The sequence below is a fragment of the Lathamus discolor genome, chromosome 8, assembly GCF_037157495.1.
Source record: "Lathamus discolor isolate bLatDis1 chromosome 8, bLatDis1.hap1, whole genome shotgun sequence".
In the NCBI taxonomy this organism is placed as follows: Eukaryota; Metazoa; Chordata; class Aves; order Psittaciformes; family Psittacidae; genus Lathamus; species Lathamus discolor.
In genome coordinates, this window is record NC_088891.1 from 13,489,799 (window position 1) to 13,516,161 (window position 26,363).

The window sequence follows — 26,363 nt, forward strand, 5'->3', positions numbered from 1 at the left end:
GCCAGTACTGCTCATCAGTTTCAACAGGAGCAAATTACATTCAGTAAGAGAAACTACAAGAACACTAGAAAATTCACTAATTGCAATTCAGATTCAAACAGATCAGGTCTTGGGTACTGAGAGAATGAAGTTCCAACAGCATCACATCCAGGAAAGCTACCATATTGGGAACAAGCAGGTAGGACACTTCTGTTATACTGGATTGCAAGATGAATGTAAGTTGACATCTTTGATACTAAAAACCCAAGTATAATAGGATGTATTAAGAGGACTTTAATCCATAAGACTTATCAACCAGTCCTTCCGGTATAATTGGCAGAGAGGCTCTGCTTGGCATGGTGTGTCTACTTGAGGCGTTTCAAGACAGATTCAGGCCAGGAGAAAGGAAAGAGCTAGAATGGTGAGATGTGCAGAATGTAAAAGGCAATGCTGACTGAAGAGTCGGGGGTTGTCTTAGAAAAAACAGACTGAGAGGGGAGATACAAGAACTAAGTTGTTTTCTTGGCATATAGTGAAAAGGCCAAATAGCATTTGACTTCAACTGCAGCAAGGCTTAATTGGACATCATAAATAGCTTACTTGTGTAGTTTAACACTGGAAGAGGCTACTTGAGTGTCCATCTATGGAGGCCCTCATAAACCACTCAAATGTTTATCAAGAATAATTCTATGTGGTTTAGCCTATTGAGTAAAGAGAAGCAGCAAATGCCCTCTCAGAAATTAGCCTGTAGTCTAATTTCTTAACTTATCCATAGAAGGTCGTGTGGAATTCAACTCATATTTTATTCATTCAGCATTTCTCCAGGTGTGTCCCTAATAGGAAGTGTTAACTCAGATCAAGCTATAAATGGAGAATGGCTTTGTTAAATCAAAGTTGTGCATGGATAATCTAAGGTCACTTTCATTCTGAATCCATACAGGAACTAGATGTACTTTGTTTAAGTCAATACAAATTTATTTCCTAGGCATGATTTGCAGTGACCACATAGTCAAAATCCACACTTCTTCACTGCACAAAATGAATCAATATATTACTCTTGAGGGAGAAAAGGCTTGAAGAAGTCCTTTAAAGTTATCAAGAGGACACAAATATACATTGTGTATTATCAGTGCAAAATATAAAAAGTTAATCTAGTATAGGTGAACTGCGACTTTTCAATTAAAAGTGTGTCCTTTTCTCATCCTTTTTTTTTTTTTTTTTTTTTTGTCAAGTATGCAAGCAGATGTGCACCATGACACAAAAAGTACTTTGAGGATACATGCTGCTTGCTTATGACTCAATAGTAACCACAAAGAAACTAGGACACATTCTCATTACACTAGTCTAGTTCTGTATAAGTATAACTGCAGGTGTCTTCTGCTACCAAAAAAAGCCTTTTCCCAGTTTCACAGGTAACGCAAATGACTAGAAAAGGCAAACAATCTCTTCACGTACAGTTTTCCCAAATCTCTATAAAATAAATGCTAACTAACCTTTGAAAATCCAGTGTATCAGAGGGGAAAATATTGCTGAACTGGGGAACGGATGCAGTAATGCCCTTTTACAGCAACAGGGATTTGAATATACAAGGTAGTCAATAAGCATCATCTGGAAAGTCTGGTCTCCCTTACTTTCCCTGGCAGACTTCCTGGAGATTTCACGATACACTGACTTCTCTCATCTAAGGGCACTGCTGAATATACAAGGCGCACATTCATTCCTTCTCCAGAGTCTTCATCAGATAAGTGTGTTATACTCCCAAGTATGAAGGTCACCTTTCATATTACCCACTGAAAACCTACAGCCATGTAAAGAAGAATGTGTAAGTCAAGGTAAGACAGTTGAGATCTTCAGCAAACATTGCAAAGCTTCATTATTAGATATATACTTCAAATATAATCAAATGCTTCTAGCTTTATTTCTCTCAGTTACACAGTTTAACACTTAGCATAAACTGTTTCTCTGGCTGTATTTTGGTTTAGGAATACACATACATACTGGAAAAGATTTATATGCCCAATGTAGCATTTCTAGTAAAACTTCCTATGGCCACCTAGTGGCCTAAATAGATTTGACCTATTAAAAATATTTAGGATTACATGAAGATCCTCCTTATCTAAAAATAAAACAAAAAGTACAAGTTTCATAGCTTTTGCATATATTTAAGATATAAATACTAATTTGTTTGCACGGTACATCCTTTAACACAATCTGAGAAATCAAATGGGGGAGGGCAGGAATTGTGTGTGAGAAAAACTAATAACAGAAAGCAAAATTAAAGTGGCCCTTAGGCAAAGGAAGAAATTGAGGGAGTAAAATATGAATCAAACCAATGATCTGAATGCATGTGTAAGTAAAGAAACAGCCTGCACTATGGTTGCAAGTGTTATTAAATCTGTATGTGAGGAAATAAAGGAAGAGGGTACCATCAAAGAGAAAAAAGAAAGCTAAATGCTTGCATAGTGTGAAATGTTATGGAAATTCACCAGTTGTCCCCATTTGCAATAACTTAAATGAATATCACTTAAAACATCACACAGATTAAAGACATCTGTATATATTTCAGATTTCAATATTAATGCCAAAAATACATAGTATGATTTTACATAGGATTTATGCTACATTAGAACACTGAAGACAAACATCACTTGAGTATTAAATGAAACATTAAATATTAAATAACTGAAAAATAAAATAAAAAGTGTAAACACTAAACTAACTTGGGAATTTGCTATTGCAACACATCCAATGAAGTGGTTTTAAAACAGTACAAAAAGATTAAAGTATATTTCCAGTCTACTTGGAATACACAAAGCTCATTCCAGAAACCTTTCAAAAACTGGTCCAGGATCACATAAGAACCTTCTCTCTCTTGAGCGCTATTTTCATTCCTTTACAGACTTAACTTTATACTGCCACCTCTACCAGTCTTCGCTCATAAGGAGTAATCAACAGTAAAATGAATACTTCAGTTTGCCATTGTTTGCTAGCATCTTGGTGAAAACTGAGGATTTGTTGGAGATTCAGTGTAAGATTTGAGTTCGTATGCAGCGCCACTATCAACTTCCATGGATTTCCGAGAGAATAGGAGCCGTACATCTCTGTGGAGGTAGATCTTTCCAGATTTAGAACTCTGGAACCTGAAAAGATACAAATATCTGTATTATCTAAACCAAAAGATTCATCTTTTTAAATATGATTGAATAAAATGTATTCCTTTAAGAGATTAAGGCAAAAACCCCAACATGTGAACACACACAAAGTCAAGTTAAAATGAAAGAACAAAGAATAACCTAACATTTTTGATCTACTTTGTTTCCTTCAGCATTGACAGGTTCTGTTCCTAATCACCAATGTGGTGCACAGCTCTGAAAGTAGCATGGAATATTTGAAGTTCCCACTGCAATTTTCTGTATTGAATATTAAAGCTCTCAGCAATCTAGAAAGGCAGGAAGTGCTCTTCAGTGAGCACTCCTAAAAATGCCCAGAGGGTGGCCTAAGCACACAGAAAAGGGAAAGCTCAGCTATCAACAAAGACATATATACATATTATACATGTATCTCACTATTAGCTACTATACAGACTTCATTACTCTCTTCATGCAAGAAGTTTACTACTGCTTTATAGCACACGCCAAACTGAAGTCCAACTCAAGAAGCAGTAGGTAGAGGGATCTCTGCAGGCAGACAGGAAGGGTTTTTGCACCGAGCTATTTCAAAGAGACTACAGTTCACTGGCCTAATCGCCAAAGTAAACCCACTGAACCACTCTGAAGCAAAAGTAATACCTCTTAGATTAAACCTACCCATAATCAGGCTGAAATTGGGACAGGCAAGAAAGAGACAGCTACAGAAGATATGTCAAGGTTTCATCGCCTGGGGCAGCCAGGTTGTAGAAATGGATTCTGTGCCCCCATTTCATTCAGGCAAGTGATGTAAAACAGCCTGTAGTCATCCCCACAGCCAGACAAAGGAAAATCCTGCTCTCCTAGATAGAGCTGTCAATGACATTAAACGTGGTGGGGTCCAGCAGAATGCTCCTACTGGCTCCCACAGAGCTCCCATCCATCACAGTTTATTTGCTTGGTGCTGTCAGCGTGAAAGCCCTTTACCTGATAGGCAAAGGAGAGAGGATTCTATCTTATGACAAGACTCTGGAGGAGAGCACAAGAAGGAAGACTGAAAGAGGCGAGGGACAAACTGAACATATTAATTCAGTTAATTCAGCATGTAGGTCTTAAGACATTTTAAAATGAAAAGTAAAATATTGAAAGATCTTTTGCAGCAAAACTATGATTGAAATTAATTCATCCCGAACAGACAGATCTAGTTATCAGAGCACCATCATAAAGTAGAGCTCAATTCCCATTTTACATGTGGATCTATCAGAAAATAATTAGCAGGGTCTATTTTTAAACTTCTCAAGCTTACTATTTTCTATTAGTGCAAATTCTGCAAGACTCCCTTTGCCCAGAAAATAGCACTTCCCTGTAACGTGGCTTTTCTGAGCATGACATTTCACAAGGACTGAGGATGATTCTATGATTCTATGAGTGGAGACAGAATTCAGAGGATTCTTTTCATCTCTGCTTCCATCACCTTTTTTCTTTGAGAAATGTTCATCATAGTAATTGGGATTTAGAAATAGTGCTTTCATACATGCGAATGCATTGGAATAATCAAGAGACAACCATTACATACACCACCCTTGAGGGGTGGTGATGGAGTGGGCCAGCATGGCACTGGCTCCAGAGCTGTGGCAGCTTCAGTAGTGTTGTGTAGAGGAATCAAGAAAAACACAAAGGTCTCTGACAGATGGTGTCCTAGGAACAGTTACAATAGACAAATACAGGAAGGCTTAAACACACAAATATCAGATGAGCTAGAAAGTCTGACAGAGGAAACAAAGTGACAAACATTACTGAAGAAATAACAAATACAAGCATAAACCCCTTCCAATATATTTTATACGCCATCACAATTCACAAAGAACAGAGTAAGCCACAGAAACAGGATATAGCAGGATGAGCACAAAAACATAGGTAGCAAGACATGTTTTGCAAGTGGAAAAGACTATACAACACCATCTGTAAAATATGTAAGTAAACTGATTAGGACAAGGATACAAATTTTGAGATCATGAAAAAAGCTGAGAGATCAGAAAGATCAAAGCCCAACCAGTACGTCAGTAATAGCAGGTATCTTCAGCTTACACCAGTAAATTTTTCATATGCCACATGAGGAAATCTTTTCTTTTTTGAAGTTCTAACACCTTGAGGAATCACTACTTTTAACAACCAGTTTCAAGCTTACCCTCCACCTAGACTTCAGTAACAACCCCTGTTTAGCTGTTAAGCAACAGCAACGATGCTCCATGCAATCTAAAGAGGCAATGTCAGTAACTAAAGCTGTTGACCAAGCTTTAAATACTTGGAAAAATGCTGAGCTCTGGGCAGGTTAACTGTTTAATTGTCTTTTATAGGGATGCCAGAATGTGACCTAGAAACCTAGATGGTCATCACCTTCATGACACTGGGCAGAAATGAGGCATGAGCAGAGCTGGACTCGCAACTCTCAGTAGATAAATTACAATGCAAAAATCATTGCTTCACATGCAACAAAAAATTGATCCCCAAAACATTTCCAAGAAATGACTGAAACTCCAGATGCAACTCTTGATTTTCTTAATAGTAAATGAAGCTCAGCTGTCCTTTCAGGCTCCATTTTATATCTCAATACTGTAGCTGTGGGTACAAATACAGTCTAATGGCATATTGAGCAGTATCTCAAACATACAAAGCTGCATGCAGAAGCTGCATACAAAATAAATCTGACATTTGAAAGAGTGTTATAGAAAATCTGGCTGCCAATGTTAAGTTCCAGACCTGTGCAAGCATTTTTGCTGCATTACCACTTGAAAAGGAGCTTTCATAATGCGAGTGCTGACAACTGTGATTAAGGCCTCGCAAGCAGATGCGACCACAATGCAGCTTACTGGTGGTGACTTCATTTGTTTTTTTAAATGAAGTTTCAACATGCAAGCTTAAGATGCTTGTTTTCAACAACTGCTGCAGCTAAAACCGAAAGGCTGTTCTAAGCCAACTTGAATAACAGAAAAAAAAACCTCAATAGTTAAATTTTTTTAGGTTTGTGTACAAGTTTTCAGTAAAACGGGTTTGAGGAAACATTGCTGCTTTTTAAAATGAAGTTTGAAAAACAACTTACATAGAAATTAGTATACTAAGACTTTTTAAGCTCTCGTTATTAAAATCCATCTTTAGTAAAGAAGGCTACTAAATTGACAACAGAGTTGTAAAATCTGAAGTACTCTTTAATAAATCACAAGATAGATTAACATAAACTCCCATAATATTTCAAGGAGTTTTGTAGCTCTCCAATTGTGAGAAAGGACCCACAGTTTGGGTTCATCTCTGAAGCAAAGAACTTCTGGCACACTCTGCAGGTGCTTACTTTCCAAACTAAGCAGCTAAACATTGTTTTCTTCAGCCAGAAATGGATGCATTTCAAATTACATATTATAAATCCATGAGTTGATCCCTATTAGATGCCTGAAAGCTGAGCTAAATTGTACAGGTATTTCAAAACTGGAAGAATCAAAATAGAATTTCTGTTTCTCAGTAGGATATCAGAAATAGGAAGGTCATGAAAGAAGATTTCTAGCTATAAAAGCCAACAGAGAGGAAACTAGGTTTGCCCTCAAATAGAAGTAATTATTGAGCCAGTCTACAACAAATTTACAAACTACATTAAAGCAGAAATTGAAGGGGGACACAAGTCTACAACTCTCCATGCCTGTATGCCAGACCCAGTTGGCCACAGACTTTTGCCCACCTCTGCAGCTGATGCTTGTCCCCAGTTCCTCTCCATCAGTTAGCTCAACATACAAGTGAATGGGGCCTTTTATTCGGCCTACACATTCTTCTTCAGAATTTAGCCCAGAACCACATTCTCAAGTTAGACATGGCAAGGTAGTGCGGCCTGAAAGGGTGAATTTCAATCCAGGCTAAAATTCAGAATGAAAACACAGCTCAGCAGCCTCAGCAGGATGCTATTTTCACACTCCAGTAAACCAATGCATTTTTTTTATGCTTTCAACTTTCATTTAATGGGAAAGCTTGGCCTGGAATCGCTGCCCTAAACAAAGTTGTGTTTCAGAAGTCTGCTGGGTAGAAATCAGCACCACTAAATAGGGAAAATGGTATGTACCCGAAGTAATGCTACAAGTTAAAGAGAAGAGTATGAGAGATTTGATTTTGTTTTGCTTGCTCACCCCAGAATGTCAGCTGCCATTGTTTTTATCCAAGTGCTGCAGTGAAAGCACTGGGTCTGCACATATGTGGTTTCTTTTCCACAATGCAGGCAAAAGTCTGCACACTGGAGAAGGACAGAGTATATCCACCATTCCTCCTTTGTTCCAAACTACAGTCTCCAGAACCTCCTGAGAGCAGCAGCACAGTATCTGGTTTCAGGCAGTGCTTTGTAAATCATTTAAGGAAGATTGTGTGAATATTTTATAAAGTGAAAGGCATTATCAGCAGTTTTGCATCATGGAACAGGCATTTACATTTTTTTACCACTAACCTCTGTATTTTTAGGAGTCACTCAGAAAGCTTTTCATATTACAAGCTATTCTGGTCAAGAGGCATGCGTGTGGGACACTGGGCACCTTCTCTACATTGATCCTTAGTTTTGGCTTTTCCCCATGTAACATCCACACTCACTATTTCCTGTAACCTCAAAAGAAGTACATTGATCCAGCCAGAACTAGATCTCTCTTACTATTAAGCTTTACAAGGCTCTACAAGATACTTCAATGCCAAAAAAAGAGCTTTATATTTTAACTTTGTTTCTCCCAAGCAGAGTCCAAATTATTTATTAGCTCTTCTTCCACTGGTGTCTAGCTTCAGGACCAAAGTTAAAGGCATTCTTTTTGTAAATCAGTCTGTATACAGAAAGGTTGGCTGGGAAGGAAATCATGAGATAAATGTTGTGAGGTACCTGGGGTTTTTTGTGGTTTTGTTTGTTTGGGTTGTTTTGATTTTGGGGGCTTCTTTTGTTAACTCTGAGGGGCTTACCTCAGATGTATGAGGTAGCGTAGTAGCCTTTCTTCAGTCTGTTGACTGTTTTCTTTATTGACAGTTCTCTTGACTTCTCGTCTCACAGGAACAGAGAAAGTTCTTTGCCGTAGGAATGTTTGATGATTGGCTGGCATTTCTCTCAAGTCGTAGATCACCACAAACATCTTCACCACAGTTTTGTTAGGGTTAAATAAGGTCTGAAAAGACAAATACTTCGATGCAATACTCTTTAGAGATGGCAAATTAATGAAACATAAATGAGCAAACAAACAACAAAACCCAAAGAAACTCCACCTGCCAAAATAGTCACCATCCTCTATGCACTTTGTTCTGGTGCCATACAGAAACGTTTATGTAAAAATGTTGTGCAGTTTTTCTGGTTTTCAACACCTCAGCTACTAGCAATTCCCACTTTTAAATATAATACTAAACACAACCTCATCTGAATGAAACACCAGTGTATGAATACTGTTTTGTTAATCTGCATCCCTCCCCATTTATTTTTTCAGTCAGCTTTTTGTCTACACTATTTTCTAAACACAATATGCTCACAGGAAGCACAGTGGTGGGCTCTGCTTTTAATCCTGAAGTGTGTTACCCTGAACTGGGTTCTTAAAAGAAAGAGGCAGATCTTCGATTTTAAGCAACGACTGTGATTTACTTTCTAATTTTATTACAAAAAAATAAATAAATAAAAAATAGGTGGTGTTAAAATGTTACAAAATTTAGATACAACTGAGTATTTAATCTTAGTCCCTTTAGAAGGATTTCAGAATTTGGACTGTGGCCCAATTACTTCTCTGTTACGTGTTCAAAGCCACAGTGTCCCCAACTATTCTTAATCTTCAGTAACTGATTTTAAGTCTCTTCACAGCACAGATGGGTTCAAAGGTTGGGAGTCTTCTTATTTCTGCTTTGAATAGCTGCAGTACCTACAGAGATGTACCATTTCCACTGCTAGCTTCGTGCTCATCTCCAGTAACCCCATCTCCTCTGCATGACTTCCTTGATATTAGTAGTTTCAAGGCACCCTTATCTGCTGAATACATACCACTTGTATTGTTCCTGAAGGCGGTACCCGATAACCCCTTTTACCAAGGGACTCTAAAGTAATTACACCCTAGGAAAAAAAAATAATAATAAAGGACACACATGTAATTCACAGGGAGAGACGTAAACAAATCAAAACATTCTATTAATGTAATTGCATTCATTAAAAACCAAAACAAACCCAAAACCTAGTAATGCATCAAAACTAAAATACAGAAAAGGCAATGAATTTAAGATGCAGCTAAAAATCAACAGTAGGGGCCTTACAGATACTTTGGCAGATCATTAGAAGCTATGCAATAAGTGGTATATTCTCATCTTGTAAAGATCCAAGTTGCTGCATTTCCAAACGAGCAGTCAGGGAGCTATGGCAAAATAGAGTTGTCCTTAAAACATTGTTCCTAAGTTAAAATGGAAACTTTGTCTCCTCCTTTCCATTTTTATATCACCTACAATTGCACCAATATACCCCATATCTCAAAGAACTGATTTCTGCTTTTCAAAGGCAGCAGAAGCACTTAATCTTCCATTCTAATCCAAACTTTAGCAATGATGACATCTGCTTTTGTACCAGCTGTGAGCATCTGAGTGCGCTGGAACACTGCTGAGGGCACCCTTAGGGTACTGCCCTAGAGCACACGTTTGATTGACCTGCAGTGCACAGCTGTTGGCCCCCACTGCACTGGACTTTAATCCCCAAAACCCCCAAACAAACAACAACAAAAAAGACCCCAGAGGAGAGAAACTAGCTATAAAAACATGAACAATGTTTCTGATGATGGAGGCACTATAGAAATGTTGTATTAATCCTGGGAGACTCAGCCATAATAGCATGTTTAGAGTGTGTGGAAAAGCCTGAAACAATGAAACTCAGCTAGGAAAATAAGCAATGCTACTTTAACCATTTCAGGAACATCAGAATCCCTTCACCTCCTGGAAAATCACGTGAAATAATCTAGAAAAATGAAAGCAAAACAATAGATACTTCTTTGCAGTGGTTAAGAGAAGATATATAAAAGTTTAAACTATTACTCAAACTTAACTTGTAAAGCCATTTCATTTTCTGAAAGTCGTTTTCATTGTTCTGACCTTCTGTCAGAAACAGAAGGTGAGAAATATGCTATGTGCCATTAATTTACAATCTCAATATTGGGATAATCAGATGTTCAATGCTTTACTTACATGTTTAAATGTTACTATATCTTAGACAGACATACACACCTGAAAACCTCTAAAAATTAGTAACACTGAGGTCCCTTAACAGGCATTCAGAACAAATCTAGCCGCCTAATTCAATGCTGTCATACAAGACATCCTTAAAAGGATGATTCTTACAAGGAAGCATGCTTTTTACAAGGAAGCACTTTTAGACATCCAAAAACCATGCTGTCATTGTAGAAACATGGAATTAGCACACAAATACTGAGAACACAAATACTGTGTTGGTGTGGACATCAGCAAACCATACAGCTTGTGAGAGTGCCACATGTCACAGTAGCTGAGACATTATTTGCTTGAAAAGAAAGGACTGAAAAACTTCTGTGCCTAAAGTCTCCATCAGCAAATATACCTTGGCCTGCACCTAACCCACTCTGGGAGTGGTTAGTTGCCCAGGGCAGCTGCTTGTTGGGACAACAAAATGTATCGCGTTAAGTCCAGCTATTGCCTCACTGCCTATTTTAAGATAGGTGGATAAAAAGAGATGGTGGGGATTGATCCCTCCAGTGAGGAGGGAGACAAATATGCCCAATATCCCAAGATGAGAGCAGTTGGATGGTGCGGCAGAGCAATGGAAGGAAAAGGACTAGTTAGGGAAAGGAAAAAGGGGACAGAACTCCATCATAAGCAGCGGAAAACAACCCAGATCCCTTCAAACCCACTTGCTGAACATCTACTCACAGAGCTCTTGTTCTTCACCTGCACCTATCAGAATTTATGTAAAACAAATCCAATCACACACTTACCATGTAAGGGGAGGGCGCATTATCATCTGAAACGCTGTAGAATGACACTTCAACTGGCAGAGTCATATGCGTGGGACAAAAGACTCCACTTGCTCCTACTTCTGCTGTGAAACCCTCCACAACGCCGAGCGGGTCTAAGCGAAAATTCAGGACAGATTCCTGAAAAACAAAACACACACAGCTTAGGTTGGAAACACCTCAGAATATAGCAGCAAACCAGGGAACAGGTTTATATAAAACCTTGGGTCTGTTCTAAGATGACCTGCCAGAAATCAACACTGAGGCAAGAATTATGATAAACAGCAGAACATTCAGCAAGATGATATTGGTTTAAGAGAAAGCACCATCCACATCCAGTCTTCACCCTACTGAAACTGGTGCAAAAGCCCAGAGAATTTTGTTGCAGCAGGATCTAGGCATGATTTTCCTTGACATATAATAGCTGGGGGGAAGGTGGGGGGGGGATCTAGAATCTGTAACTTTTCATACTCACTCTGTATTTCACAGCGTATGATACAACCCATTAACGCAGTTGCTATCAGTTGTTGGTATTTGATATGCTACACAAAGTGAAAAGCTGGAGGCTACACTTCAAATACATTCTGTTTACTACACTGATTCAACACAGCTTTTGTGATCATGTAGTTGTTAAGAGTGAAAATGTAAATCTTTTTTTCTAGGTATACACATGGACAATTACAGATTATTAAACCTTATTTAAGTCAACAGAACACCTCCTCACTTGACCATAGCTGGAAATAAAAGTTAAGCAATGTGTTGTGTCTGAATCTCTGAAATAGAAGATGTCTGGGTCATGAAATATGTGCCCTTACAGCTGGAAATTAAAACAAATTTTATTCAATTTAATTATAAACTTTTACATTGTAATCAGGCTGGAATTATTCACAGTCAAGTACTTTTCAAAGCAGTTCAGAAGAATAATAACAATACCACAAGAATTCCAGAGAATATGCAATACCTCAAAGTTTCCCAGAAGGCTAAGACTTGTTACTGGTGGAGCACTAGAACTTAGGAATGGTTTCCCATGGCTCTCTGGATCCCTGTCTCTGTTTATACATTGTTGTGGGCTATTAAAGAAAAAAAAACACAAAACAGAATAAATATAAAGGATAAAAGCATTGGCTTTTGTCTTCTGGGTACAAAGAGCTCCAGAAAGAATCATTTACTTACTGCATTACAAAATATTGTCCTAAAGATTGTGCTAAAGAAGTAACAGTTGAACATTGCCTGGTAACACTTTAGCAAAACATTTTCGAGTTGACTGAAAAAAATACAGTCACAAGTTTTACATTACAGAGGTTGAAGACAATAAAAATGTAGATTGTTCATTAACTCCATTAAATAGGAACCAAAGTATCAGATTGTTCTCTCTTGCATGCAGGTATTTTTGTCTTGTATCCCGATGTTTCTAACATCAAAATACCATACTATAAGCTGTTCATGTTAACTGTATTAATGTACAAAAGGCCACAGTCAGTTCCTTTTATAAGGCAAAATGTTTAACCCATTCAACACCAAGAACAAAACAGACACAAAAATAACACTGACTTGAAGAAGAATCAACAATTACTGTATTTTGTTTGATAATTCAAGTGTGTATGACAGCATGCCTCCCCCGGGACACAGCTTGTCCTGGCAGCAGCTCTCATACCATGGTTATGCCCCAGAACTGTGCTAACCTGGAACCCTGTGGCAACTTAGCTGCCAAGCCTTATTTCAAAATAAGGATTCTTTTTGAAAGGCCCCCATTTTCTGTCTTTCCTAGCATGATTTGTAGTTGCATATGGATAGGTCTCCCCAAAAAATGTTAATGTTGCTTGTAAATAAAACACACCTTCTTGCAGACAGACATTTCAACTGCAGCAGTGATGAATCCAGATCAAAGCACCCAGACTGTGTTTTCCTTTGAGGAACCTCAAAAGGGAAAAAACATGCTAATTTGAAAACTGTACTGCTAGCAAGGGCAATTTTGCCAAGTAAGCACAAGTTTCCCAATAATTTTCATGACATTACAAAACTATGAACACAAAGCAGAAGAAAGTCATTCCTATGCATTCCAAACCTAGTGAAGAAAATCCTAGAATTGATGACAAGACTGTAAATTCTGATTAAAAAAGTATTTGAATAAAGACTCATTCAAGAGGCTGATGCCTTTTTAGAACGGTACAGAACATTACTACTAAACAGGCTGTAACAATTTCCATCCAAGTTCCCTGAAAATATGACAGCCTTTACAAGCACTGGAGAATAAAACGTATCAGGCATTGATTACAAAACATCACCACTTCAGAAGTTTTAATTGAGACTCCCTTTTTCTTTAAAGACTTCCAACAACCTACCAAGAGCTGTAACACTTCCCCAATGTCCTCCTGTCTTATCACAGCAGCTTTGTATCACTGAGTCATTCAATGACATCTCTGATTGCTGAAGAATATACAGTACAAACTGTTCACAGAAACAAAAGCTTTGGAACAATAGGCAATCCGGTATTAATAACTCACACAAAAACTCTTAAATGACAAAATATGTTAGCTTACACTAATTTGCAAAATGCTTTCTTCTCTGCTCTAAAATAACACCAAAGCTTTTTTTTTTTCCATAGAATTTTCTAATGTCACCTTTTGTTAATCTTGGTAAGATCTCAACAACTACCTCCTTAATATTCTCTTTTCCAGAATTATTGTTCAACTTCATGTGAGTGTTAACTCTCAAATTTCCACTTGCAAGAGCATTCATTCTGACACTGAAAGTAAACACACACACTTTACCTAGGTAATTGGTCCATTTTTCTACCATACATAGATACTAAAAGAACAAAATACCTCCTTTCTCAGCATAACTCCAACAATAACTTACAGGGCTTGAAAGCAGAGGCAATCCAGTTCTGGGATGAAAAGCCTTGGTTGACGTTCCATCCAAGGATCGAGAATTATGTTTCCGCCATGTATTTGCGTGTTTTAAAGATGGTGCTTTCTGTCAGCAAAACAAATTTACCCAAGATCAATGGGATATTTCAATGGCCTATCATGGCAATACTTTCCTTGCTGTAATGGAGGACTTCTGAACCAGGTGGATCTGCATCACACTAGCATATTATGAAATACTTAGTATAAATATGCCTTGACTCACTCTACAATCACAGAAACTGGTCACTAAAGATCACATACTTTGAGACACTGGTGTACTTATAGAAAGACAGGATGCTTAACTGCCTAATTGTCGTTCATAAGGCTATCACCATAAGCAGAATAAGATAATGTTCTTCTCAATGTTAAATTTGTAATTGAGAAGGTATGGGGAAGGCACTACCAGACAAACATTACTTCAGACCAAACCAGCAATAACAACATACTGCTTTCTACGAAGTTAAACTTAAATCCTTGTTCATATTGGTCCTTAGCAGATATTGGGTATAAGCTATGTGACTAAGAGCAGCTATACAAATTGGTTTTTTCCTCTGCGTATTTACCTGTACATCTGGGTTCTTCAGCCGCTCACACTTAACTACACTGTCTTCTGTAGGTTTCTTCTGAGAAGTGCTTTGTAAATCGACACCTATTGGGTCTTCATTCTCATCATGTGCAGTTTTAGTTTTATCTTGTTTGGTTTTGTTTTTGAAACTGTCATGGTCTTTATTTAAATAATTCTCAATACTAATAAGCTGAGTGTTTTGCTCATAAATAATTGCTTTTTTTGAGTCTTTATCTAAACACTTGAGCTCATTTTTGTGCAAAGAGTCAGAAACCTGCATCACAGTTGCCTTTTTTGTACCTTCAAGTATTCGGCATTTATCTATCTGTAAATTATTAAAAGAACTGTCCGTGCTATTGTTCTCATTAATAACTGTTCTTTCTTTAAGTTTATTTGTGCAAATCTGTTCATCAGTGTTGCTGAAATTTGAACACTGTTTAATTCTGTTGGTTATCTGGTCTTTCTGTGCACAACCAGAATGTTTCATTTCCAATTTATCTGGCAATTCAGATTTATTTTCTTTAATACATGATGATGATGTGTGAATGTTAGTAAATGCATGAGAAGTTTTATTGGAAGTCTGATGAAATGCATTGCGGACAGCTTCACTGGGTTTTGATAAAACTAATTTTCTTCTTGCTTGGAGTTTCAGAGAAGGCTTCGATTCTCCATCAAACCTAGAAGGACTGATAGGAGTATCAGGTGTCTTAGTCCTTGATTTACTGCTGTCTTCTAACGAATTAAAATCAGATTTAGCAAAAGAAACAGAAGATGGTTCCTTGCCTTTCTTCAGCAAATTTTCATCTTCATATGTACTTCGGAAAATCTTTGAAGTAACTGGGCTAGTCTCATGTCCTTTTAAAGGATGTCCAGTAACATGAGAAGTAGCCGGATCACAATGAATCAAGTGTTGGGCAATCCTCGCTATCACCTCCTGCCGCTCCTGGAGCAGAGAATCGATCAGGGGGTTGCCCTCTCCTGCCAACTGACGGCCACAATGGTTCACTGGAACACGGGAATCCAGCAGTGTGGTCTCTGGTCTTGCCCTAGTTTTCCCTTCACCGCCATCTTGTATCGCATTGTCTAAGTTGGCAATAGAAACAGGGGAGGTCTCCTTGCCTTTCCTTGGCAAGTTTTCGTCTTCGTAAGTACTCCGAAAAGCTTTTGGTGTAGCCAAGCTGTTTTCATGTATGTTGAATGGACGTCCAGTAACAACTGGTGAAGTAGCTGGATCACAGTGAATCAAGTGCTGAGCAATCCGTGCAATGACTTCTTGTCGCTCTTGAAGTAAAGAGCCTATCAAAGGATTGGTTTCTCCTGTGGGCTGATGAGAGCAATGACTATTCGAAACACGAGAATCAGCTAGGGAAAAGGACTTAAAAGTTCTGACAGGTGCTTCATGAGATTGTGTCTTACTGTCTGCTGTAGCATTATAGCACTGAACTTTAGTCTGCGATGCCCCAAAGTCAGATCCAAGTCCGGTAGACGGATAAAGTTTTAAATTTCTGATAGATGTGGTAAATTCAGGTGCCTTTTTTCCATTAAGTTGTCCTTCAGGTGTCACTGTCCACGTCTGTTTCCCACAGAAGCGCTGTGGACTGGAGGTACTGCATTGCTGTGCCGCAATGGAATCACTGTGCTGATGTAACTTACGCTCTTGCATTCTCTTTTCATAAAAGCTAAGGTTGGTGTGAATACTACAGGTCAGTACTGGGTAGTTCGATTGTCTGGGCAAGGACTGGACACTGACTCTCAAGGCCACGTTGTGAGAAACGTTTGGAACAGGAAAGACATGCTCAGTTGGTGTCTGGGAAAACTTCCATTGCAAGTCCACATCTGCAGCGCTCACCCTGAAACAATACAGAAAGGCATTTACAGAATTATCTAAATGAAGAGTCTTTAATTATCTACTTCATAACACAAATGTCTAAATAAAAGCACTAGAAAAACCAGCAATTGCTGTGCTTTGCTAAGTGTACGAATCCTATGCAACCACCAAAGAACTGAGACAACAACGTGGCACCTTCTGAAAGCAAACAGGAAAACTAGAGGGAAGGATGGTTTTAAGACAAGTTGCAACAATCTGCAAACAGCAAACGATTAGTATTTTTTTCCATCCCAGACATACCTGTACAGAATGTTTCGGGGAACAGCACCATGTGAAACACTCAGCCACGCACTTAGCTGAGAGAAGAATACAAAAGAGCGAACAGCCAATAAAAGGGTCTTCTCTTCAATAAATCGATCTCCACTCCTAAAATGGAGTAAAAGAAGCACATGGATGTTGGCAAGAATATACACTATCAGAACGAGAACATTTTCAAAGCTTCATTCTGAAAATAAAACACAGCTGAATCAAGCAAAACAATGAAACATTGAAGATTACAGAGCCTGATTTGGTTTTATCAACATAGTAATTCATACAATTTAACATAACAAGTCATGTACAAAAATCTTCAGCTAGGAGCATTTCATACTCTGTGTTGCAGAGTGTGCATTGCAGAACGTAAGAGTACAGGAAGACTGTGATTAAAAGATGTTCAGACTTCATTGGTAAATACTGGTTTTCTTAGGTCAGTCCTCATGGCTATGGACCAGTTCAAAACTGCTGATAACTTTAAGGCCTTTAATATGACAAGATTCTTGCAACTGTCAGCTAATCCTCATATTCAACTTACTGTCGAGGGACTGGCTCCAAAATCCACCTTTCTAATAGCAATGCATCTTGTTTGATTGCAGGGTCATTTAAATCATTCCCCTCAGTGGTGGGCCCTTCATCGCTATAGCAACAGTCTGGAAGTAGCATCACTTCTACCATGATTGGAATATTGTTCTTCCACAGTAGCATAACCTCAGATCTGGTTCGCCTGGCTTGACGACACTGAAGGAAAGAAGAAATGTCAATGCATGCAAGACAAAAAAATATTAGCCAGATTTAAGTGTACTTTAAAAACATGTTCCAAAGTACTGGCAAAGGCTAAGGGTGAAATTCTGTAAACCAGGTTTCACTAAATCAGAGATAAGATTCCAGAGCAATTAAATGAAAAATAATTAACAAATCCTTTTATGGCTGCCATTTGAGCAACTTCTGTAGACAATTATATTAAAAAGAGCACATAAAACCACATTTCCCCAATAACTGTACTTTGCTACCTTGTATTTCTCTCTCCACAAGTCATCCTCTTGGATGGACACACTCAAGCAGTATCTTTATGAGTTCTGTGTCTTGGAGTAGGCTAACTTCTACATGAATAATAGCTTAAATTCTCACAGTACTTAGGAACTTTTACTTGAAATGGGATGCTCCAACCTTACTCCCAAACAGAGTAGCTACATTTGTTGTGTTCATGTTTTTTGGATCACTAACTTTTCAATAATACCTGAAAAAGCAAGAAGTTAGGCAAGTCAGCCTATATTTTCTCAAAAAAAAACCCCAAACCAAACCAAAAAAAATCCAAACCAAACAGACCAAGAATGCTAAGAATAGCACTTACCATTTGCATAATAAAGACTCGAAAATGTACTGCATTGAAGTAGTCATGCAGAATTTCATGTTCAAGGATAAAAGGCTTAATGATCTCTCATTTTAAGGACAGCTCTATTATTAGTATGATACTGAATTATATAGTCATTTAAATGTGAGACTGACAGAAAGCAATTGTTACTCGTGCTAAACTGTGACTTTACCATGGGGTTCTCAGCTGACTTTAATCAGGGTAGCAAGGATGCCCACCATGACATTTAAAATGAAATGGGTACCATCATACCTGAGCCAGTTTGTCGCTGCATTCATGCTTAGTTGTTGGCAGCTGACCTGATTGTGCCGGCGGGCAATGAAAGCCCTCTGTTCTGCCTTTGATCGAGTACTCGGGTGTTCGACCTTCAGTGATCAGCAAGGCCAAGGAGACCAGGAACTCCTCAGCTTCATACTCAAAATATTCATCCAAAGTATCTGCCAGTTCAAAAAGACAAAAAAATGACATCTGTTGTATACTAAGCTTTCAGTTGTTGGCTTACTCCACAGTTTGTTTCAATTTACATTTAAAATGAGAGCTATGGGAAATGGATCTTTGTACCACACTGGCTGCACTCCCTATAAGTTACTGTACCACCACAAACCAATTTTCCTCATCCCATAACATTGTCGCTACAAGCGGACAAGATTAGAAATACTCTGAAGAAAGATTCATATCGTAACTGGTCAGTGCAGCAGATGTCAGCAGTGCTGAGAAACAATCATTTGTGCTGTGAACCACAGCTGGATCACAGCCTCCCTAGAAGAAAAAAGTTTCCTGGGTTCTGGTAGGAAAAGTCTGATGGCAGTATGACTTGGCATTGTTAGTATCATGGGATAGAAAGAGAAATCACAATACATCATAAAATACATTAAAGATTGAATAAGGAAAGAAAAAAGATTTACTTCTATTAGAAAAAGTGGGACACAATGTCCTTGAAGTTTTTACTGTGATTCCCTCCTGCTGAGAGCAAGGCGTACTTGAGAGGTCCATTTTCAGTTACCATTAACACCCAGGAAAGGTTCCCAAGGAACATACAGAGTGTTCATTGTTTTGTACCATGGTCAGTCTAAACTTGCGCAAAGAATTAAAACTCAACAAGTCTCCACAGACAAAGCAGCAGCTGGCATTGCTCTTCGTGAATTACCCTGGCACACTCTATTCCCACAGAGGGAGAATGTTCCCTGATTTTATGGTGTTGTTTATGGTATGACCACCCTTCTCCTTCTCCCTCATCATGAAGATGTCATACATCATTCAAACAGATTCAAGTACAACCAGATCATGTCACTCCCTTCTCTGCATAGAAACGCTTAAGTTTCAAAATGATTTAGTTACTGAAGAGGTTAGAGGAAAACCTCTTTTCTGAAAAAGCTAAACTACTTCTACTTCAGAGTCTATTTTAAGAGCAGGAAAGAAAAGCAGGTGGAGGCAAGGCTGCCAGCAGTCCTTCACCTTTATATTTATGCTTATGGGGAACAAAAGCATATGACATCTTTACAATTTTAGCTTAAATGTCCTAAGTCATCCAACAAAACTGCCACAGGAACAGAGTTAATTTCTATTCACGCTTTGATTACCATGCATAAAACACCTTTCCACCTGGAAAAAAAAAGAAAGTCTCTTTTGTCTTCATTCCCTCATAGCAGAGCGTTTGGCAGATGTGGCAAGACAGACTTCAGAGATCCATACAAGAAGAGATGCATGAAACAAAAGCTGCAATTAAATGTGCAATTACCTGCATATGCAAATTGTAAAGTGTGTAAAACTAGCTTTTGCATGTACATATTTGCCTAGCCCAGGCTTGTACTCCACAGACCCCAGGGCTTATAGCCTTTTTGTTGGATCTACATAAAGTAAATAAGAGAAGCCAGCCCACTGCCAGGGAACAAAATTCATTGCATAGTCATCCTCGTCTTTACTGACTCTTTCTCCCCACCCTTTCAAAGGGATGCACTTACACAGCTGCTTTCAGTGGCCGGGACAGGCTATAACTGGGCCCCTCTTTGCACTGTGTGCCCATATGCAGCCAGTGGTGCAGCACTCCTGACCCACCATACACGTCACATCTGCGTGCACACATCTATGACAAGGTGCCAGCCACTGGACTGCCATAACCAGCACAGGTCCTGTGGCTGCAGGGAAGGGGCTATTCTGACACAGCTGTCTGCCCCCCACCTTGGGGGGCACCCTGACCAGAAAGGGACCGTGAGCCCTGGAAGAACAGGGCACTGCCAGGACAATTCATCTGGCCGTTGCATGCCCTCAGGCAGAAGAAAAGCCAGAGAACAGATGAATTACCCTGGAAGACCCCACATGGCACGTGAACAATGCATTAAATCATCTGGCACGAGTTAAAATGGTTATTCATCTGACGGACGGCAGAAAATGACTAATAAAGGGTGCATGAAAGGAATAGTAAATAATAAAGGACAAGACACTTCGGCGGTGTTATGAGTCACTTAGAAAATTAGGCACCTGCTTCCCCCCCCTCCCCCCCCCCCCCTTTTTTTTTCCAGCTGAAAGTCTGGTGAGCAATAGGCAAATCATTCTTGAGGATAGGGAAATGGTATTTGCAAGGACTCTGAAAAAGCATCTGGTATTACAGCTGACCAAAACCATAACGGCAGCATTATTTATCTAGAACATGGTGCCCAGAGAAGCTGTGGCTGCCCCATCCCTGGCAGTGTTCAAGGCCAGGCTGGACGGAGCTTTGAGCAACCTGCCATAGTGGAAGGTGTCCCTGCCCATGGCACGGGATTAGAACTGGATAAGCTTTAAGGTCATTCCAACCCAAACCATTCTATGGTTCTATGATCTTTCCGCTAACACAAGCTTCATGCTCATCTTTGTATGCTCAAGGCCAGGGTAATGTCAAGGAAGCCACAGCAGGAAATATCACTACTGGAGTACTTTTCCTAGTCTGGCACAGAAGTTCAAAAACTCTAGAAATTGTTCAGCAGGAATGATACTAACATAAACCAGAATTGCCTCATGCTTAGCAGACTAAACAGAAGGGGAATTCATCCTTGAGAAAATGTGTAACAGGAATTCTGTTTAGTTAAAATAAGTAAAAACATCTATGGGTTTACAGAAAAAATAAAGAGCTTGATCAAGATCTGCACATGCTTTTGCACACAGATCCCATCTCAAACTTCATCTTACTGTATGTAACAGAAACATGCACAGTAAGATGTGGTATGTGAAAATTTACCTTCCATGATTTTAAATAGCAAGGAACAGTAAAATTGACAAGCCCTTTAATTACCATCAGCAGCTTACTATGTGAAGCTGTAGACCTTGTTATTACTTCACTCTCTTTTCTTAGAAACAAAAAAGATAAAAATCCATATTTGATCAGAAGCTTCTGGACTTGAGAGAAATTAACAGATAAATCCTATGGCCTGAGTGCTTCTGCTGAGCTGGTTAGGTGCAGGTAAAAAAACCCACCCCCTTTTTCCTTAAAAAAAATCTGATATCAGAGCTTATATTGTATATCTAAAACACTCAGTGTCTTTACAGACGTGTAGCACAAACTGACATTAGCCATAGACAGTCTAAGCATGTCCAAGATCCAGTGAATGTAGTAAATAAGCAAGATCTAGTGAATAAAGCAAAGTAAATAAATCTGAAATGAGTAATGCTTATTTCAGAATACATATGCAATACTACTTCATGTAAACAGATAAAGCTTACTTCTAAGTTCAATTTGCAAACACTGCCTCTGTTCCTGTATCAGACCCATTATTTCAGAAGCAACCAGTTTCTTGCCTTAAGCACAGACGACCCATCTCGCTAGAGATTCAAATCTGTATTGGCTGCAGTCACAAAAACATGATATTGTTTCAAAATAAAACTTTCATCTTCTTAAAGGATGGTAAACAGCAAGTATTCAACTAGGAAATGCTGCTGTTTTCATAACAGCATTATACAGACAGGCAATGCTTTATGTCAGCATTGTAACGAACAAAGTATTTGATATGGACTAAGAAAAACCACAAATAGCAAGGGATACTGAGGGGCTTTCTACACAGTTCATGGGCATATTGATGTTTTTAGCTCCATTAGGTTTATATATCATTTAGCCCCTTTTCATAAGGGAAAAACCCCTATAAATATTGAAAAGCCTGGTAAATTGTTCCTATACAAAAGACACAGATGATGCAAGTTGATGTAATTGAGGACAAGGGTGGAAAGACATTTATAGAAACAGCAAACTCAGTGTTTAGTTATAAAAGTCTTACAGTGTGTGTGCTGTGACCGTTTTCTTTTGTGTATGAATCAGCCTTGTTTAAGAGACACATCATATATTGTGCATAGAGAAACCTCAATCCTATAATCTGACTATACAAAAATGATTACTTTTCTGCTTCATCTCTAGCAACGGGACATGAAAGTATATAATACAAAATATGCATCCCGGCAGTGTCTGGGTTTTATTCCCCTTAAAATAGCAAAGAAAACTGAGTTACTTGACTGAGTAGGTTGGAATTAAAGTAACAAGACACTACAGCCTTTTAACAGATACATTGGAAATGAAGTTTATTGACCAGGTGGTCACAAGAGATAGCAGATGTTCTTAGAAGAGGAAAAAAGGCAAACAAATTTAGACTGAAGATACTGCACATACACCAGAACACACAGTATTGGAGAACTGGAACCTGGAGGCACATCCTTCTTTCGTGCTTTGCCTCCTGCACATACCAACCTCAACTAAGGCTGATTTCATACACCTTCTGGACAAGCAGAAAAGCCCATTTAACCAGAGATGTCATAAAGACGGTCTTCAAATCCTTGTCCTCCCCCACCCACTACACACATGTGCACATCACTGAAGCACTGAAATAAAGAATAAGAACTCAAAAAAACCCCAAAAACGTTAAGCTGGCTGACATCTTAAAACATCTGTGGAAGTTAGGTACTAATGCTAGGATGTGGTAGTAGTGAGTCTAAAATCCATTTAACTGTCACCCAAGGATTTTCCCAGAACTTCAGTTAATCCACTTGTACCCAGCTGACTCCTTTTTCCCAAGCAGGTCACACTTACATGGACCAACTCCCTTCCTTTTCCTATCACAGCATTTTCTGTAGTCATTACAGAAAACATTTTCCTGAAATACGTGTATTAGAAGAGCATTTAATCCATTTTCTAGGCTTAGACAGGAAACAAAGACATTTGGTACCATGTAACCCATTGTGCTCCAGGGGCCATCTGCAATCCTATGCCCTGTCCGGCCCAGGGACAGTGAAAGGGTGAACAGCCCTGTGCCTTCTTCCTGCCATGACCAGGCAGTGCCACTGTAATCTCCCTTAGCTCATGCTTATTTTATTGCCTAGCACCTTTCCTACTGCACTGCACACCACAAACATCTACCAAGCTTGTCCTCTTCTCAGAAGAGCTCATTTTCCTAAAGTGAGTTTCTTCAAAGACAAGTTTATTCAGCTTGAACTATCTGTTAGTCCTGACCTCCACCAATTTGGAGGGCTGTTTTCCTAGACGGTCCACAAAACAACTAATAATTGACTTTAAATATGCTCTGTAACAGTACAGACCTTCCTGGAAAATCTTCAGGCATCCATAATGGATTTTGAAGGCCACTGATTTAAAATAATCAGATTTCTACCTCACTTCTTAGAAAGCTGAAACCCAGTAAGCAAAGCAGTACACAAGAGCTCATGGTGTGTTCTGGCTGGATTCTCAGCTGACAAGCCCTGCTCCTGACCTACCCCAGTTGTCCAACAGGCACCTTGGCACAGTTGCTACCTCGGCTCTCTGCTTCCTTCATGTGTTACAATTTTCTTTGAAAGACTAAATATATTCCTTAAGTACTTAGGGTTTTTTGTGCTTTTAGTACAGGCTGTCTGTAAGGAGATGCTTCAGTCTGAGAGTCCATGGCAGGACACTCAGGCTGCACTATCAGCTTTCAGAATCCACCACCTCCTAGCAAAGGCATCGCTCTGCATTTACAAATGTACAGCAGAAGCTCTCTGGCCCTTCCCTCAAAACAGTCAACTGGACAAGTTTCATTATCTTGCTGCTCCAAGTAGGGGTAAAGGTAGGTCTGTATTTTAAGAATAAAGCAGGGATTCAGGAAACTACTGTAAAGGAAATGAAACACAATGTAAACATTTGACTAACAGCTTCTCTTCTGGAATTAAAAACACCTATGGGTGCTTTGGTTAACTAATTCCATGTTGTGCTTCACTTCAAAAGAAAGTTGCCCTTGAACCCCCCCAATTCATGATGAGCAGTCATATTGCGCCTGCATATTACAAACCCGTAATTATATCTGAAGTCACATGCTTCAAAAGCCGGGCTATACTGAGTTTAAGTATAACTTAAGCTATCAAGAGGCAAAGTCATGAGATGGTCTACTTGCTTCAAAAAACAAAGTATTGGTTAAGTTTACTTAAATTGAAGCATATGCAAGGAACTGGTTACCTTATCTTAAAATAGTCCTACACAGAAATTTCCCCCCCCCACATTAACTCCTATCTTAGATTCTTAGGGACCAAGATCTTCAAGGTCAGGGACAGCCATTATGAAAACATGAGGACTGCAGCACAGTACCCCATCTTACTCTTGCTGTCGCCTTACTTTTTCCAGGGTACCAAACTGAACCACTACCTGATTATCAGTGCAGTTCAGCTGTAGGCAGGAAATGGCAGCATAGGAATTTCACATTAGGATTGATGCATACCTGCTAGTCAAAGAAAATATAGAGTATAAGCTATAAAAAATTGCTGAATCTACTTGTTTTGTATAGCAGAAGAGGAAGAAATTTACCTGCTTGCATTGTTATGCCAGTTTATAATTAGAAAAACAAAACCATGTACACCACTAAGGGGGGATTTTTAAAAGTCAAGACACAGCTACATGGCAGATGATGAAGTTAGCTCCGAGCTCCAGAGTAATAAAAATCAATCAGTACCAATCAGTGCCATCAGCTCCACTCCAGACTGCAGTGCCGCAGTAACTCCCCAGTACGTGTGTATCACTGCCGACTTACCACACACTTCTGCTGGATGCCTCTCACAGCATCCAAAGCTAAACTCAAGGCAGCTTTGCCATAAATAAAGTTACCAAAAAGAGACTGGTCTTCAAATTGGGCTGGGTTAAAAAAAAACCCAACCAAAAACATACATTTCACATTTAGTAAAACCTACTCAGGGTTCAAGCAGCTTAATAAGTACAGAAGTAAAATCCAGTTATATTTATTTAAAGCTAAGATTTCCTGCAGTCATCTCAGAAACTACCGCTCTTTGAGAGTATAAAATGCAGACTGTTAAACTGATCTGGGTGTTCCCATCTTGCTTCCTGCATTTTGGCTGACATCCTATTTTGCCATCACCATACTGCTTACTGAGTCACTTCTCCCAACTGTAGCTTTCTATTTTTATCTAAGCAACAACAGTTTAACCTGCTTCTTTTGATTTTTTTTTTTGGCATTAAACCAAATTCTAGATCCAATATTTGCATTTGAGTCAGGAAAACTGGTTTTATTTTCTCGTAACTGGACAAAGAAAAGGAATACTTAAGAACAAATGATGTAAGCTGAATTGTTTCTTGCTCCATATGGAAATCACAAATTGTGAAGTAGGTCATTATGATTTCGTCATCTGTATTTCATAGATGGAAAGCAATACCTGAAAATGTGAAGTTTAAGGCTCATTTCAAACCTAAGTTCAACAAAAGTTGCAAGAGAACTCTAAAATACAACTCTATTCTGACATGGGTAAAGAAGTGCTGTACTGTCAGCATAAAGCTGTAAGATTATCAGTGCTGCAATGTTTAGCATTTTATGTACAAGCAAGTTGAAAGAACAGAACATACACTTTTCTGCTGATCCCTAAACTTCCTAGTCTACAGAACAAGTTGCAAAAGACGCCAGTTGTACTGACATGCTATCACTGGACAGGTACAGAAAGCAAAGAGGACTTGTCTCAGCTAATGACCTTACTTAAGCACATATCAGCTTAAGTTTTCCTTTATATTATGGTTTCCTAGATTGTGATTATATATGACTACACAAAAACTCTCAAGTTATAATGAAACAAACAAGCCTTAGCTTGTACTAAGACCAAGTAATTTCTGAGTTTTCCATTCATTCTTCTCTAGCTTTTCACATTTTTTCCTTGATTTAACTGATGCTCTGCCTTATGTTCTAACATATTAGCTTATGTTAGAACAAACTGCATGACTCAATAAACCTAAACCTACCTGAACAAAAAAAACCATAACAAAACACTTTAAAAACCTGACA

The 26,363-nt window shown here is 38.8% G+C and overlaps 1 protein-coding gene across 4 annotated transcripts in view; it reads right to left on the reverse strand.

Annotated features, from left to right (window-relative positions):
* Positions 1–2,520: 2,520 nt before the first annotated feature.
* The window catches only part of ATOSA (atos homolog A), a 47,753-nt gene continuing 23,910 nt past the window's right edge, over positions 2,521–26,363 (reverse strand). For 3 of the 4 annotated variants that reach the window (XM_065688057.1, XM_065688058.1, XM_065688056.1), the window contains 11 exons: positions 18,352–18,536; positions 17,263–17,465; positions 16,713–16,838; positions 14,583–16,434; positions 13,970–14,086; positions 12,948–13,027; positions 12,072–12,180; positions 11,093–11,251; positions 9,130–9,198; positions 8,076–8,275; positions 2,521–3,119 (listed from right to left, as the gene is read on the reverse strand). In XM_065688057.1, coding sequence (XP_065544129.1) covers positions 2,966–3,119; positions 8,076–8,275; positions 9,130–9,198; positions 11,093–11,251; positions 12,072–12,180; positions 12,948–13,027; positions 13,970–14,086; positions 14,583–16,434; positions 16,713–16,838; positions 17,263–17,465; positions 18,352–18,536 — 3,254 coding nt within the window. In that variant the 3' untranslated portion in view covers positions 2,521–2,965. The other variant, XM_065688059.1, reaches the window with a different exon arrangement.